Here is a 17,091-nt window from a genome sequence, read left to right on the forward strand (position 1 = left end):
CATTTTAAACAAAAGGCGGTTAAACAATAAAGAACGCAGCATCTTGTTCTTCTACATGTTATATAGATGACAAAACCTTTTAACATTTGCTTCAGTGGAATTGCAAAACAACTGAATGGTTTATCTATTCCAAGCATTTTATCCATGCATATTTTATACCTGGTTATCCCTGCATGATTGCTTGGGGCCTGGTGCCTACTGTATCTTCTGCTGTGATTGACAGAGAGATAGGGTACACCATGCTCCTTATCAATTTAAAAAAAATGTAGTTTAAACTTCATGGGTTGATACTTTATCACTACTTTGTTTACTAAAATATCCTTCTATGTCCATAATTTAACATTTTGGCAGAAATCTAACTATGGTCATAGAGACAAAAAAATATTTCTTAACACAACGCCAAGGATAAGATTATGGAAAGAAAACTCATATTACAGAAATGATAAAAACAATGTTCTGAATTAGTTTACCTTAACAGAAAAAACAGAACTATCAGGGAGCTTAAGTTTAGGATGTGTAAATAAACTCAATCATAGACCATACCCATTTGTAAATACCAAAATAAAAATAGGGTCCACATGCTTTTACTTTGTGTTAAAAAAAAAAAAAAAAAAAAAAAAAAATGATAGCCAATACTGCCACATTGTAAATATATTAACTGAGAACCCAGCAAAAAGGATTTCTCAAGTGGAAAAATTTAGCTATTTTGGCAAACTGGCGTCCAAGCTGGTTTTTGTTTGCTCAGGTCAGATGACTTATTTTTCCCCTAGCATTAAAACATCATCCAGATTCCATTGTTTTTTCTTAGGCTCTACTATTGCTCTATAGAAAGTTTCTTTCGGTTCTGGACTGAGGTATTCGTTTTGGACTGAGGTATCTGCATAGGCCGCTTCTTCCCAGCGGAGAAGTAGCATCTTAGAGGTAATAAACAAAATACAAAAAAACAAACTGTCATGGCATAGCTCACAAACAATTACTCTGTATATAGCTCATGCCTAATTGTATGGAGTCCTGGTGACCCCAACTTGTCACTCCTAACTGTCACTTACTACACACTTCGGCTAAATATAAAAACATCAATAAGATTCACCAATTAAATTTTGTGAGCAATAAAGCTAAATTAAAAATCTCATTATAACAAAGAAGAAAAAAAAAATTGTAAGTAATTTCAAAAGAAAAAGGAAATACATTTTGCTTCCGTGAGTATAGCCAAGGCCTCAGCCCTTTAGGAGACTGGATAAAAGGCTGTAGTAATTTAGGTTTGCTAACATTTATTGCAATTTCCAAAGACTGTAAATACCTCACATAGGAAAAAAGTATTCAACTATGCAATCCAGTAAATAGAGATTGATTGTAATTTACTCAGTGGCAAACTGTGAAGGTTTCCACAAAGTTAACCCAAACAAGTTACAGACAGTTGAAGAAAGGATTAAATGTTGGATTAACCTCAGGAAGGAATGTGGATTGTTATGGGAACAATTATTTTCTGTTCCAAAAGATCCCTAATGAAAAAGAAAACCTCTCCTCTCACCCACACACTGTATACTGTAGCTTTGCATGTTTTAGGCCTGAGCGAATATTTTTAGAAAGTAAATTCAATTCAATTCAGTTTATTCACATAGCGCCAATTCACAAACCTGTCATTTCATGGGATTTTTAAAGAGACAATTCAACCAGACAATATGGACAGATTGGTTCAGATTTTTCCATCTAAAGAAAACCAGCTGATTGCATCAACTTATTGTTTCAACAGCAGACCCTCACACCAAGCATGCATGAGCGACAGTGGAGAGGAAAAACTCCTTTTAACAGGAAACCTCCAGCAGAACCAGACTCAGTGTGAGCGGCCATCAGCAACTAGGGTTCAAGGAAACAGGAAAGAAGCCGACATAAGATAAGATAAACTTAATTGTCCTAAAGGAAATTTGATTTGTTAATTATAAGACAATAAATAAATACAAAAAGAAACATGTTACATTACATGCACAATAAAAATTTGAAAGAGAAAACAAAATGTATAAAAACCTTTCTTTAAAAATCTGTTATGTGAGATCATGAATACAAAAGCTTGTCAGTATAGTTTACATTTTGAATACCATTGCCTATTCCACAATTTACTGCTCCATAATGTTTATTGCCTTAATGGAAAGCGGAACAAATGAGTTCTTATAGCGGTTCAATCTACAGGCAGGGACTCTAAGACTTCAACCTGAAGATACAAAGATACAAAAGGTAAATTAAAGGTAAACAGAATGTTATAGGAAATTGATATTTCAGACCAGAAAACCTCACCCACCCACTTTTCCCTTAACATTTGGAAGTAAACAATTCCTTAGATGTAATTGTTGAATCCTAAACATGGTAAATGGAAAATATTCACTTATGATCTACATGTCTATATATATATATATATATATATATATATATATATATATATATATATATATATATATATATATATATATATAGAGAGAGAGAGAGAGAGAGAGAGAGAGTGAGAGAGAGAGAGATCATAAGTGAAAAATCTACATACCCAGAATTACCACCAGATACACACAACATAATATATCATATTGTTTTGTCACTTCAGCTTTCTGTCTGCCTTTTTATCCATGTGCGTTCAGTCCTTGTCCATTCATGTGCGTTCCTTGATCTTTAAACATCTACTAACTGATAGCTTTCAGACATTTCCTTTCAAAGCTCACACACCGGAGCCTCCCTTTTCCTGATGTCTCTTGAATTGTCTGGCACCCACAATGTTTCTTACATGTGATCGCACTGTTCTCCATATGCCTTTTTCTTCTTTTTTCTTTGTAGTTTTCTCACCATCCCCTATTTTCTGGTGTCAGCTCCAAGTATTATGATCTCTGAACTATGTGTTATTTTTGGCATTATACATTTTCAAAAAGGACTTTCAAAGAATACAGCTTGTCACTCATCTTTGTTTCTCACTAAAGTTATTATGCAGTTTTGCACTGTTGACTGTATCATTCATCTGTCCTGCTAGTTTCTGTTTTGTGGTATCTACCAGAGCCTGTTATCTATTAATGCCCCTTCTGCTTCCCTGATGCGCTCCATTCATCTCTACTTCAAAACTTTTCCTCATTTTCCTGTATCCATTTGAATCTTCATCACTCTTGAGTATCGGGGGCCATCATCTCTGCATTCCTCAAGAGGATGGATGGTTTCCTCTAAAGATTACTCTGATCACAGCCTAGCTTTCATTTCAGACTCCACTCACATTTCATAATGTTCCATGCGAAAGCCAAACCCGAGCATCTTTGCTGTCTAACCACATCAAAGTCAAATTCCTGAGCAACAGAAACCACTTTGATTAACCTTTGAGGCTATGGTGATTGAAGTAATTGTTTAAAGCTAATGAGTAGCGCTTCTTGTTTTAGGTGCTTCTTTAAACTCTTTAAAAGAATTATGTCACATCCCACTGATTTTCAAGAAAAATGTTTAGTGCAACAAATTGCAACCAAATGATGAACACATCCACACAGAAGGCGGTAATCAGTCTTTTGTGACCAAGATACCAATAAATAAGACAAAATGTAAAATAAAAATGTATATTGTTGCTTGATGATATAATTTAACCACACCAAAGTGGCCCAAATGATAATTAAGGCTATCTGATCCACAGACTCTACCAAAAATTACATGTAAACATAATACTTTTTTTTTTTTATTTGCATTTGTGGAATAAAGTGAAATTAGAAATATTTTTTTTCCGCAGAGAAGTGGTGTTATAATATTATAAGCATCTGCCTTTACCTCTATAAAACCAGGTGATTAAGTAGTCATCAGCCCTGTCTTACTTTGGTGTGATGGCACAATGTCAAAACAGACAGTAATAAGCAATGACTTGGTCGAGTTGTGAAACTCTCTCAATCCATGCAAATTCCCAAAACTTTTCAACTCTACCATTCCTTTAAAGAAAAGATAAAACTCAGGTGTACAATGTCCAGGACCGTTCATTGTCTTAAAGCATTGAAGTAGGCAAATCCCTGCAAAAAAGTAGATGCAATTCATACAATTCTTAAAAAAAACTTAAGAGCATCTTAGACTTTACTGCAGTAAAAAAGGATACAGTCAGAAGTAAGATGCTTATATCTAAAAATATATGGAAAAACTTGCATCTTTGCATCTGAATGAACCAAAAGACATCTGAATTAATTTACAGAGAAAGCCATTGCACAAATGTTTCGATCATAAAGCAGAGTACCAGCATCTTACAGTAAATGTCAAACAGGGTGATGATATGAAACCAAACAATCAAGGTTTAAACATCATATTTGGAAAAGGAACACGACAAGAAATCTTAAGCAAAGTGGTGGAAACATGGTGGAAAAGGAAGATAAACAGGGTGTGAAAATGGCCCAAAGTCTAGGATTCAACTCAACTTAAAAACACTACTGTGTTTTTAAGAGAGGAAAGCACAAACAAATACATTGCTTAGCTCAAAATGACTGCTTTATACTATAGCTGCAAAAGGTATTTCTGCAACCTCCTCATGATGACATTCTTGGACCTTCCTATTACATCACTGGAAGTAAAGAAAACTTTATTTTCACTCTCTACATTTACTTTATCATAAAAAAAGAAGAGTTTAAACCTTTTTTTGGAATAAAGCCCTGCTGTCCCTGTGCTTTGGCACAAAATAAATGGCTCTCGGGTTCAGTGTTAAAATATGCAAAATTACCTTCAGGAAGCCATGCTCACCACAGCTGAAACTGAGAACCTCAATCACAACACATTCATCAAAGCATACCCCAGACACACTAGGGAGTTTGACTGTCATCAAACACATTTATGCAATTTCCAAACTATGTGTCCATGCCCAATACAAATATTGACTTAGGGTCTCCCTCCTATGGTTAGTTCATATATTGATTGATTACTAGCAGAGTAAGAAACAAAAGTGGGACAGTTTGTCAGATTTTATTTTCACTTTGATCCACAAAGAATTGAATCACTATTACCCCCTTACTCATTACAGCAGCTGAATGAGTGGGAAATGTGGTGTGAAAAAGAAAATTAGTGTGGATGTTAGAGGGAAACCAACAGTCACATTAAAGTACCTTTAGCTCGACCAGTGTCTTCAAAACCTAAATTAATCTTTGTCACACAAACATTTTCAGTTACACAGCTATAGCTTTACCTTCATGAAAACCTATTAACACATCTCAGAAACATTTACACCTAGGGCTCTTCATAAAAATGAAAGAAAACAATGCTTATTGGTGTTAAATACTCCCATTTATAGACATCACTCTACATTCATTTGGACATCACTTCCAAATCTAAACAAAGTTATTGCTGTGACAAACAACCATAGCATAGAATACCCCTCAAAACAAGTATGCCAGCTTTGTGGAAATTATGTGCAATTGTTACATAAATTATTTATTTTCTTAATCTGTAACCTTAGCCCTCACAACAACACCTCAGCAAACCACTGACATCAACATAATAACCCTATGAGGTTTGGCCGTGGTGGTAAAAACTTTCATCTCTGCAAATCTGTAGTGGACACATATGTTTTTGCTATAAGGAACCCTTGGGGAAGTAAACACTCAAAAATTACATAAATAGAGTAACATACACCATAGATGCTGAGAAATACTGCCTTTGTTTCTAGGAACTGAACCAATAGCCAAAATTTTGATATTTTTTGCTATTCCCTCCTTTAGATTAACTTTTTACTCTGCAAATATTTTTTTCTTTCAAAAAAATGCTTTCTTTGATTTATTTTAAGCCTGATTTCTGAACATGCATAGATATATGGTCTCGAGTAATAATCAATGTCTTAGAAATGTATTTATATCCTTTGATTTCATGCAATAGAGCAACATAGAGCAGGACATACTTGAAGTTTAAAGAAAAAAGACACTCTTTTGATGGCAAATGACAAATACAAAGCAGAAGCTTGTACATGTGCAGCACTCCTTAATCAATACTTGAAGAAATGCTAGACTAGATTGAGTGTGCCTTGAAAACACAGTCTTCAAATCTTTCACAATATCATTTAGATTCAGCTCTGGACATTGAACTTCCAACAATGATATATGATCTAATCAGAATGGTTTTATTAAAGCTCTGGCTGTACCCGTATGATTATTACTAGAAAGTGAAGCTCTGCCCAAATCTATAGTCTTCAGGTTTGTCTTCAGCAGTTGTTTTTAGCTGTACCCATCTGTCCATTAACCATCACCAATATCTACCTTTCTGCAGGATTAGAATCCCCACAACATACTGCTACCACTGCCACATTTCAAAATGTTATAATGCGTTTAGTTGAATTCTGGTCTCATCTGACTAGAAAACCGTCTTGTACATGTTTTCTATTTACCCCACACAGCTTTTGGTAAATTGGCAAATAGGATTTTCAGTTTGGCTTGACCATTAGCTTTCTTCTTGCTACTCATGTAAAAAGGACAGATCTTTGGTGACAGACAGTTTTCTTGTAACATATGTATACAAATGGACACTACTTACATGCTGCCATCTCTCTTGAATGAGCGGCCGGTATCGCAGAAAGTACTTAAGAGGAAATGCGTCAATATCGGGCCATGTGGCAGGGCTTTGCCAGGACACCTCCAGCCTTCGAGGTTTAAAACGGATTGGTGTTGCCGTCACATGCTCTGGGGGGTCTGGTTTTACTGTAAAGTAAAGATAACCAACAGTCAATTAAAAGTGACAGAATAGTCAATCAATAATTAGTCTAGGCAATAAAAATAGTCTCTTGTGCCTAAATATCAACATATTCATGGCATAACATAATATTTACCACACCTCTTATAAGGTTAAAGTGACACGATTTTGAAACAGAAAATGCCAAAAGAAAGGGTATGTGCACAGTGGAATGGTGCCAAGGCTGTACACATGTATTTATGTCAAACTATTGGAAAGAAGTTTTATTATAGCCTCACTTCTAATACAAACATGCGGAGAGGACAAAAAAGTAGATGTTGCTAGGTCAAAGATAAAAGGCCTTCAGGTCTGATAAGAGGGTACCATATGGACAAAATATTTTTGAATACCTGCCCACAGAGAAAGCCATACTGATAGAGAGATTGTGACAATTTAATTTTTAGCTTTTCAGTATCAAATGACCCAGTCTTTGTTAGATCACCCCCACAAGGGAGCACACAGGCCTGCTTCTTTAGCTACATGAAACCCTTTGCTCCGTAAGACGCACACACACACGCACACATACACATTGCAATGAGAAACAATACCCACAATTATAAACTGAGACTCTGATAAAATATAAAGGCACAAAAAGCAATTTGGGTTATATGTGTGTGTGTGTGTGTGTTTGTATGTAAGTCAGTGTTTTTTGTTACCCTGTGGTGAGAATTTTGCTTGAATATGCTACATTTTGAGCACTTGTAGGGACATGTGGGGAACAGCGGTTGGTCCCCAAGAGGAACAGTTCTCTTTTTGGGTCGGACTTAGGTTTAGGACTAAGGTGTGAATTTAGTTTAGGTTAAATCTAGAGTTAAGTGTGTGTTGGTGATGTTTGGGGTAAGGGTAAGGGTCTTGGTTAGGCCATAGAAGTGAGTAGGAAATGGTCAGAAGTCAATGGGAAGTCCCCACAAGGATCGTCTGACACTACGTGTGTGTCTGTGAGTCTTTTTGTGTGTGTATACAAACAAAAAATATTACCCCACCCTTACTTTTATTTATCATTTCTTTTTCCAAATAACACAATTAACAAACCCCAGAAAAGAAAGGGTGGTCAATAATGTATTTTTAACTTCACATTTCTAACAACATAAAAGCCTTTGTACCCACACCCTCAAATATACAGGTGGCAGGCAGAGCGCAGCAGAGAAAAAAAAATCCTTTTTCCTGTTATTTCTTGATCATGTATTTAGGAAAACTTAATTTGGGCAAAGAGGACGACCTACTCTGATAGACTTTGAATATTGACTGTAGTTGATCTATGTAACCATAAAGTTTAGAAGAAATATGCTTTATAATGGTTTCTACTTTTTGTCACCTGCACAAGTCTTTGGCTTTGGTCTATTAATTACCTGAATGGTGTAACTTCAGCAGGACATTTGCGTTTTGGGTAGGCCACAAGATTGCCAGATGAAAACTCAGACTGCCATTCTGTCCTTAACCTATACTTAATTCCAGATTGCGAGATGGATAAAAGGGCGGGACTATAATGGAATCTTTCCTTAAATTCTGTCTTTTGCTTGGCTAACCTTTGTAACACTTTGTCTCTAGGTTTAATCCAAATAAAGTATGAATACAGACTGATGTAATAGCAACATTTTAACATAGGTTTAATCTCACATACGTGTAACTTTAGACTAAACTGAGTTGTTAGAGTCAATAAACATCTTTATGTGGGGAAGTTAACTCAACTTAAAGTATTGAAGTACTGACTTCTGAAAAGACTTAAGTATTCAAAAGTACATGCATTTAAGTACTTAAGTGTTCCAAAATACAAACAAGATTTTCTAATATCAGTACATTTCTGTCTAATTTTCTGAATAATTTTAAAAAACCTTGGAACTTCCAGAAACCATTGGATGTATTAATGAATAGAACCACCTGCTACAAATTCTACACCACCTGTAAAGAACGTCAGCAAAAAAAGGCCACAGATAATAAGGAAGGCTATTTTGATTATTATTTCTTATTTAAAAACAAACCAGAGAAAATACAGGGTGTCTTGATTCTCCTCACACTTTCACTATGGAATAGAGGTTTAAGGTTGCATCTATTGCCACAAAGAGACTATGACTCATCCTACTAAACAACTTAGCCTCATGGCAACAGCTAACGCCTTAAGAAAAAACTACAAATAATATCTGCCCTGACTTTTTCACATTTATGGAATGTCATGTAGATCTTTAAAACAGTGGTGTCCGAATTCATTCCTAAGGGCTGCTATTTTACACATTAAAATTGCATTTAAAAAAAGAAAAAACAGTAGCAGTGGATTACAAAGCTAAGCTGAGCCAAAAAGAACAACAAGCAGCTTCCTCGACATGTAGTGGAGAAGAAAATACAATATCTGACTTTGAAGTGTACTAGAGTGAAAGTTACAAGTACCCCTCCAAAAAAATACTCGATCAAAGTAAAGATACTCAAAGAAGTACTTAAGTACAGTAATCAAGAATATTTACTTTGTTACTGTCCAACACTGGTGCAGGATAACAAACTCACAAGTGAAAAAAAAGGTGAGACTGGCTGTGCTCACTTGAAAGAAACAACACAGAGACAAATGAAGCAGAATATGTGTCCTTAACCGTTTACACAATCTGAATGTTGTGTAATCACTTTAAAATTTTGCACTTACTGTTTAAGCATTAGAGAAATCTTAACATAACAGGTTTAAATTTGAGCTCTACACCTTACAATCTCCATTTCTGTTTAGGGGGAGCTCTGCCGTTCGCATTCATGCTGGAACTTGGTGTTCTAAATGTAATGTCATCACTTCTCAGCCTCTCTCGGCTATTTTCCTTTTGGCTGCCATGTGATCAGTTATTTACTTTCAGGCTTCATTAGATATTTTAGTCCTGAAAATAATATAACTAATAGTATAATGAAAAGAACAAAGGTGCCTGAGCACAACTGAAAAACAAAATAAGTAAAAATAATATGACCAAATGGTCTTCATAGCTTCTGTTGGTATATTTTATGAAGTTAAGGAGAATAAAAAAGGGGGTTACTTTTACATGCATAACCAATGTGATGTAAGGAGACGCTAAAATACTTTAAAAACTGACTCTGATTAATCTCTATTAATTAAAAAGAGATTTACGTGTCCGAAAAAATTTTTTTTAACGTTTTTCTTATTTGTTTTTTTGTTATCCATCTAATTCCTAAAAGGATATAAAATAATAGCAATACTTTATTATTAGGTGATTAAAATAAATAATATTATTTGTGGTTGTTGAAAAGTTGTTCCTTTATAGAAACTACCTCTATTACAATAGCTGGAAGGAAACACACAAAAATAAGCAAAGAAGAAAAGACATGGGAGATTTAATCTATATGATTTAAAAAACAAACCCTCTTTATTATTCACATTTTAAAGGATGACAGAAATAAGTATTTTGCTAAATTGAAAGCATATTTTTCTTTGTGCATATGTGGCTTTGACTTTAATTGATAGTACAATTTTATTCCATTTTTGTTTTGTCTTTTATGGAGATGCCTGAAATATGTGCTGTGATACAAAATCCCACTATATGGGACATGCATTATCTCACAATAGAAGAAAAGAAAAATAACTCCATATACATTTCAGCTTTTCAAGCATTTTAAGAACATTATTCATCAGCTTTTTTCCTAAGTTTTTTATCATTATGGGAGCCTACATTTTTGAAAAAGGCTTTACAAAATCTGGACAAAGATAATGGCTTCTCCTCGGGTACTTTGACAAACAAAACAGAAGAAGAAAAGCAGTGAGCTTTGGTTTCCAATGATACATTTCAAGCAACCATTCCAAAAAATTGAATAAAAAAAGTACAGTATGCTGCTGAATACTGAAAACAGTCCTTGAAATGCAGCACATCCATTTATTGACAGATACATGTAGCAAAAATACTTTGCAAAGTGCCAAATTTTCATCCACACGGTGAACATTGATTCAAATCAAGCACCTCATAATAGAGTTATTATTAAAACAAATTAAAGAATATCCAGCTATTTTAGAGAACAAAAACACCTGTTACAGATAATAGGGTAAATTAATTATTTTAAAAAGAGCCATGCAGTTTCAGTGAGAGGTTTACAGAGAATACAAATGTTAGCTTTTCTTCATCTTTTAAGCAATTTGCTGTGTAAGTTTTAATTTGTTGGATGTTTTCTCTAATATTATAAAAGATCAAGGATAAAAATGCAAGTTGACTATTTGCTGTCATAAACTGCACCTTGGAGGCAAAAGCCTCTGGAAGATCAGAATTTAGAATGTTGTTATAGAAAAGTGTGTTGAAAAGTGTGGGATATATATATATATATATATATATATATATATATATATATATATATATATATATATATATATATATATATATATTTTTTTTTATATTGATAATAATTGATCTTTATTGATCTCACATTGAAGAAATTTACCTCTGCATTTAACCCATCCCCTTGGGGAGCAGTGGGCTGCCATCGTGGGGCAGAGTCTTGCTTACAGACCCAGATAACCTTTTTCTGCTATAACCCTAATCTACCTTGAAAGGGTTATCTGTGTTTCCAGTTTTCTGTGTGGTTAATGATCACTAAGGAGTCCCAAAAAGGTAGAAATGGCTTTCTTTTTTCCCCCCAGGAAAAAAAAATAAATTCCAATGGCCATATATCAGTTTTTTGGGGGTTTCTTTAGAAGGTATGATTTTGGGCTTTATTTATTTATTTATTTATTTTAGATCTTTTAGCTTACATTATGTTTTTAAGGCAGTTTCACTGATTTTTTTTTAACAGGCTAAGGAGAAGTAGTAAGCTTCAAAGAAGTCAGTTAATTTATTTAAATAATATTTTCACATTGGTCCAGTCTCGTTTATGATTAATTTCTCCTAAAACATAAAGTGTCATTTCAGTGTGACAAAATAACAAACAGATAAAGAAAATCGAAGGGGAAAAATACCTTTTTATGATACACTAAAGCTTTCTCAGCAACACCAATAAGGTCCTATTAATCAAGATCTTCAAATAAATTCAGATCTGTATTCCAATTAATACCACAAAACCAACACATACAGGGTTTAAAGGCTATTCAATCCTAAGCCTACACTTAAATATGGTTATATAATTAGTCTGGGGCTTTCTGAAGAATTGCGTTGTGACTGAATCATCACTGTGTACATGCATGGCCACACACATCTCCTCATCTCCTAATTTTCTGCACCTTTGGTTGGATAAACAGAGACACATTAGAAACATTTTCCTCCCACTCAGAAGAACACCAAGAAGCATAAAATTGTTTTATTTATTTATGAGCTGCCTCGTTGTCCTTGAAAATGATAGCTAGAATTAGAATTATAATAACAAAGAATGACTCCTAACGAAGCAAGAACTAGGAACAGATGAAGTATATATAGATAGCCTTTAAGTTAACTGCAGAGGAAGAATGTCTTTTCAATTAATAATTGTTTTCATTTTTTTGATTGATTCATTGTTAATAATTGAAAAACTTCTGTCACACTATTCTGTATCTTTCTTTTGAATGCTGTGCTTAGATTTACTTCAATATGTAAATAACATTTCACCTGTACCTTTTTATGTATTTGCTGCTTTTACAAAATTTGCTAATATAATGTTTCTGAAATGACAAAAAAGTATGTACATCTGTCAATCTGGTCTAATTTCTACAGATCATAATTAACTGCTCTAAAAGGGTTGCAGTAATGGCCCAAAATAAAGATAATTCTCATCCTTGGCTATGCAGACACTGTCAGTGCCCATGCAGCTTTGGTTACCTTAGAATGCTGACTGCGAAGAAAGGCTGGAGAGCAGTGCAATTTCATAACTTCCTAAATATCATTCTCAACTTTTGAGGGCACTTGTAGAATTTTTTTTTACAACACTGCACTTTCAGCCCATGATAGAGTGACAAGTACTCTGTTTGGAAAAAAATAAAAAAGTAACAGTGTCATCAAAAATCAACTTCCATCTAAATGACCCTAGGTTAGACATCCATTTTAACAAATGCACCATATATTTAAATACATATTTCATGAAAATGGTATTACAATTTCCATCCATCCATCCATCCATCCATCCATCCATCCATCCATCCATCCATCCATCCATCCATCCATCCATCCATCCATCCATCCATCCATCCATCCATCCATCCATCCATCCATCCATCCATCTTCTTTCACGCTTTATCCTAGCTGGGCTCGAGAGGGATGCTGGTTCCTATCTCCAGCTGTAAGGGGTGAGAGTCTGTACTAAAGAATAATTATTGTTTATGGTTACTTAAAAAATGCTGTTTGCCTTTGATGCAATCAACTGGTTTTCCTAAGATAGAAAACTTTGAATCAATTTGACTATGAGTTGAATGTTGAATTGTTAAGTGCCTTGAGATGACATGTGTTGTCAATTGGCGCTACATAAATAAAATTAGTTGAATTGAAATAGAGTTTTATTGATAGACTCACATAATTATCTTTCAAACTTTTCTATTGGGTTTTTACGGCACTTGTAGTTCGTTTTTCTGATGGTAGGCTGACAGGAAAGGAAATGTAACTACTTAATTTTTTCGACCTAATAAAAGTCTGGGCCTGAATTCACAAAAAATCCTAAGTATATGCTGGTGACATGTTTTACATATTTTTGTCAGATTTTTACCTATGCAAGTTTAAAGTATTCAAAAATATGCTTATGTGAGCTCCACAAGGGAACAATTCTGGTGAGGACAACTTTCATTGTGTCTTAGAATTTTAAACATGAAGTTAAGATAAACAATATCCTCCCCATACGAGGAAAATCAGCAGCCAGATAAATTTAAGGTGCAACACTAGAGACGAAATTTTAAGGAATGAATGAATAAATAAATAAATAAATAAATAAATAAATAAATAAATAAAAGTACTAAATAAGAGTACAGTTCAATAAAAAATTGATAAATGTATATTTCAAGTAGCTCATTTTTTTTTTTAATGAAAAGCAACTGGACCATTGTGTTGACGTCTGCACAATGAGCTCAACGGTATCAAGTAAATTTGCGGGTTGACACGTCGAATTTTCCCACTTTAAGCCTATCAGAGATTTTTTTTATTTTAACCCCGGTACCTTGCCGAGTCATTTGACATGGGCTTACGTGGGTCAGTGAGAAGTTCCAACTACCACTAAAAGTAGATTTTTTTCGGCGAGGGGTAATGGGGTATAAGACATGAATTTATGTTAACTCTTTACCCAAAGTCACTCTTAGCAACATTTTGAATAACTTTTAAAGCTAGGACTTCTTGGAAGGATTTTCAGGCTAAGTTGGGAACTCACTGTAAGGGCTTTGAGACTCTTTGTAAATATGGGCCCTGTCATTTGAACAGTGGGAACTGTATCTTTTTTAGGGAAGTAAAAGAGTTAAACAATAATCTACTAAATCTTCCAGCAAAAACATTTGAAAAGGGATGATTAAAAAAAATGAAGCAAACTTCCTGTCTTCATATGATAAGGTATTTGATTTGGCTCATTATGAAAGACAAAAAAAAACGAAGGAGAGAAGTAAAGGAGAGGAGAAAGGAAAATTAATGTAAAGTTACAAAAAGTGCAAACAAGACAGACAGTGAAAGCAGATGGAATGAAAAGGAGCAGTGAGGCATTTTGATATCTCCAAAAGGGATATTTCCTCTGCCAAGGCGTTAATCCGGCTACCATTAGCATTTTCATGAGTCCTGTGTCCAGGGGTTGGCAGAGCATGTCACTCCCTCATTTAATTATTTCTATACACACTAACACACAAATACAACACATTCTTCCTGTTTCCAAACACCAAACATTTTAAACCAACACACTTCCTAGATTCTCTCAGGGCCCTGCTGCTGTCTTTGTGTGTTTATGTGACATGTACGCCAATGCCACACTGGAAGCAGTGAAACGGGGCTGAGGACTGCCCCCAGCATTCCCCTTATCTATCAAAGTTCTCCCCCATCCCTCCCATAAAACGAATTTCTCCTCTTCACTGCTTTTTCTGTCGGAGTTGCTGATGAATTCTATTATTGTGTTATTTTGAAGTGTTCTGAACAAATTGTTCCCCATTAAACGAGCACCTTTTTAAAGGCTTGAAAAATAATCCCTGAAAAGAACCAAAGAAAGAACTAAAGTTTCAAAAGTACAAAAAATACAAATAAGCAGACAAGTCATTGGTGGTTCTTTTAAAATATGTCAAGCAAAGGCAACGCGAAGGGTCGATAATTCTCTTTTTTTATCGGATGTTGACAGTAATCATAAGGGAGCACATTAGGGGACTAGCTCCTCAGCTGGAAAAAAAAAATATCATGCATTCTCCTGAAGTTATGTGACATTTATTTGCCGACAGAATTTTCAATTCCCTTTGACTTTCTGGCGCCAACAATTGCTGTATGAGTAACAAAGCTCCAAAGGGAACTAGAAGTGTCAGAAAATCAGTTAAGTGTGGTCAAACGACTGCATTATTATTTCTTGAGTGTTGGCATCCTCCAAGGGTCGCGTCAACACTATTTTTTTTTTGGCAACAGAATAAAGAAGCTGGATACATCTCTCAATTGAGCTCTTGTTAAACTTTAATAAAAGGCAAAAATGTTCTAGACTAGAGGAGCGATAAAAAAAAAAATAGAGCGTTTCCTTTAAACCCCTTAAGCATAGGACCTAAATTAAAGCATTTAATTTTAAAAGGAAGTTAATCAAAAATATAACTGACTGGCAAGCCCTGCAGGGATTAACTGGTGTTGTGATTAATTTACTGCCAAGCTAGTGCGTTTGTCACCTTTAGACACAACGGGCTAAAAGGTAGAGAAAAAAAATCTAGCAGCATGGAACCTACACAGAAAGTGAAAAACATCCATCTTACCTATGGTGGACTCTTCAAATGAAAAGAAAGAGGATTTTTTTCCTAAGGGGTTCACCGCTGTCACGTTAACTTCATATGGAGTGGTGGAGAAAACCTCTGGGAACTGAACATGACAGCGATTCTTATGGACTGGATCCTTCTGCACATCCAGTGGGCGATGCTTGTGTCTGAGGAGAAAAATGAAATAATAAGGTACAGAGATGCAAAGAAAGGAGACGCAGTTTTCAATAAAAATGTTAGTGATTGTAAAGTCTGGGTTGTTAGGATAGCCATCAAGGCATAAATTGAACTTCACTTAAGAAAGAGGGTGATTAAACTTATGTTTTTCCAGTTCCCCAAGGTCTTGCATGCAAAAAATAGAAAAGGCATAAAAAGAAAGGAAGAAAAGAAAACAGAACACTTTTTGGTGGTAAGTTGACGTTCCATTCCATGGGTGCTTGAGGCTTTAAACAAGCCCACTTCTAGCTGAAACTCTTACAGTTGCAATATGTTTAATTTGTCTTGAGAGGGACTTCATTGTGGAAATGATGTCACATCTAAGTACCTTGTGCCACTTTTACAAGTTAAAAAACAAGTGGGAACGGTATTATCTGTACAAACAAATACTAATTTACAGCTCTCTATTTCGAGACATTAAGGCAACATGTTACATTTGAATAACAAGTACAGCCAGAAACAAATAGAAACATGGTAGAACTTTCAGTTATAGGTATAAAAGATCAATCAAAATCAGCTCAAACCTATAATGGCAAGTCAAGGCTTTACAAGAAATGCAGTAATACAAACAGGATAGAAATCTGACCATTGCATCTCTGTAATTCTTACTCTAAATGAATGTTATTATTTACTGCTCTGCATATGCATCTTCAGCTTTCATGCCTACAGGCCTGAAGCCTGTAAAATCTCCCACATGTTTGAAGTAAGCAGATCTACATTCCTTAAAGATCACTGAGTCAACAATGAATCATAATGGAACACTTCATTTACTGCAGATAAAAGCCATATGGCAGCGCCTAGGATCAGAGTTACGAGTGACAGTAAAAGTCCCGTTTTGGATTACAAGCAGCCGGCTTGCAGGAATGCAGAGCTAAAAAAGCATCACCTTAATACATAAGTGTCCAGAATGCGACACTCTGGACCTTTTGTGGCCCCTAGACAGATTTTGTGTCGCCCCCGACTTCCATTCAGGCATTATACAAATTTGGCCCTATAGCACAAACAGTTGAAGCAGATGGATATGTAAATGGGCAACTTCCATAAAATTGAAAATGTAAGTTACAACACAAAGTATTTGTGCTTTAACAACCAAGATTTAAAGTTCCAATACATCTATCCAGTGACTTTTATTGAACAGCCGATTCTAGATTAGAAGAATAGAAAATCCCTTTATTGTCCCACAATGGGAAAATTGTGGCTTGTGGATTGTGCTTTAATTAACTCAATAAACTTCGCTAGAGAGATTTGAATGCTATCCTTATAACTGGAAAAAATAGTAACTTTATTCAGTTTGCAAAATATATGTTTTTATGCATCAATCAAGCAGAGTTATTTTAATTATAAAA

At 34.9% G+C, this 17,091-nt stretch overlaps 1 protein-coding gene across 2 annotated transcripts in view; it reads right to left on the reverse strand.

Annotated features, from left to right (window-relative positions):
• Nucleotides 1–17,091, reverse strand: part of cntfr (ciliary neurotrophic factor receptor) — a 281,027-nt gene that overhangs the window by 38,050 nt on the left and 225,886 nt on the right. For both annotated transcript variants that reach the window (XM_038268292.1, XM_038268291.1), the window contains exons 6-7: nucleotides 15,530–15,696; nucleotides 6,502–6,665 (exon numbers count right to left, since the gene is read on the reverse strand). In XM_038268292.1, coding sequence (XP_038124220.1) covers nucleotides 6,502–6,665; nucleotides 15,530–15,696 — 331 coding nt within the window. The remainder of the gene's footprint in view (nucleotides 1–6,501; nucleotides 6,666–15,529; nucleotides 15,697–17,091) is intronic.

This window comes from Cyprinodon tularosa, unplaced genomic scaffold, assembly GCF_016077235.1.
Source record: "Cyprinodon tularosa strain WSP-4 unplaced genomic scaffold, ASM1607723v1 ctg7, whole genome shotgun sequence".
In the NCBI taxonomy this organism is placed as follows: Eukaryota; Metazoa; Chordata; class Actinopteri; order Cyprinodontiformes; family Cyprinodontidae; genus Cyprinodon; species Cyprinodon tularosa.